The sequence below is a fragment of the Arachis ipaensis genome, chromosome B01 (genome assembly GCF_000816755.2).
Source record: "Arachis ipaensis cultivar K30076 chromosome B01, Araip1.1, whole genome shotgun sequence".
Taxonomy (NCBI): Eukaryota; Viridiplantae; Streptophyta; class Magnoliopsida; order Fabales; family Fabaceae; genus Arachis; species Arachis ipaensis.
Window position 1 is genome coordinate 3,877,539 of NC_029785.2, and position 1,168 is coordinate 3,878,706.

At 26.4% G+C, this 1,168-nt stretch overlaps 1 protein-coding gene across 1 annotated transcript in view; it reads right to left on the bottom strand.

Moving 5' to 3' along the window:
• Positions 216 to 1,168, bottom strand: part of LOC107647834 (asparagine synthetase [glutamine-hydrolyzing]) — a 14,131-nt gene continuing 13,178 nt past the window's right edge. Inside the window, exon 12 of the mRNA XM_016351912.2 lies at positions 216 to 592. Coding sequence (XP_016207398.1) covers positions 353 to 592 — 240 coding nt within the window. The 3' untranslated portion in view covers positions 216 to 352. The remainder of the gene's footprint in view (positions 593 to 1,168) is intronic.

A 1,168-nucleotide genomic window follows, 5' to 3' on the forward strand; every position in this document is an offset into this window, starting at 1 on the left:
AAAAAAAAATTTGTTTCTTTCAACCGCCAGAAATTAAGATAAGTTTAAGTTGTGTTTTTATTTTTTAATTTTTAAAATTTTATAAAGGGAAAAAAGTGAAAATAATGGATAAAAAAAATATTTCATTAAGGAAGTACTTCAAGGGAGTAACAATAACCTAATACATTTGCTCAACTAAAACACAAATTCTTTCATGGATAACAAAAAATAATAAACTCAGATTCCCAGACTAATTATTTTCTTCATTTAATTAAAAAAACAAAACAAATGAGTAACATAAGAACACCATCAGCATCACACTCTCGTGAATCCTTTATTCCAATTAGGCATAGATAGAAGATAGAAGATTGAATTAATGGCCATTAGTGGCACCATTGGTGGTGGTGGTGGTGGCAGCACCGTTCTGAGCTTCAACCTTGTTTGGTTCCACAATGTCAGAAGTAACCAATTTGGTGTTAGCAGAATTGTGAATTCCCCATGCTGCCCTTCCTGAAGGGTCCATGTTGTTTGACCATTCAGGGAACCAACTTAGTGCCTTTGGTGTGCAACATGCAACTGTTGGTTCCCATGGAATTGTCAATCTAGCCGGTTGCTGCAAATAAATAAATACAAATTCAAAATTAGTATCACATATAAGAATTAGTAAAATAATAATTACTATAAAACATAAATGTTTAACTAAAAGTGAGAAATGCATGTCTTAATCTCCATTATTAGTTAATTATCATAGAAATTTATAAAGATTTTGAAATATTAGTATGAAAAATAATAAAATAATATAATGCTAACAATAGTATATATAAAATAAGAGGCACTCTACTATACAGATTGAGATTGTATAGAGAGAGAATTAAATTCTTTTTATAATTATTTTTTATTATTTTATTAATGTTCAAAATATGGGTCCTAATATTTTCAATCTCTCTTTCATCACATAAAAAGAAAGATCTATATATAAACTTACATCTTTACCGTATAATTCACCATAAAATAATTAACAAAAAAATAACGGATAAAATATCTCTAAAGTAAAAAGATTGGTAAAATGATAAAGTGAGAAATTAATTATCATTAAATTTGTAATGTTTATTGCGTAAATTTTACTATTTTGTATATATATATATATATATATATATGAATTTATGTTTTAATTGATAATTGTTGAATT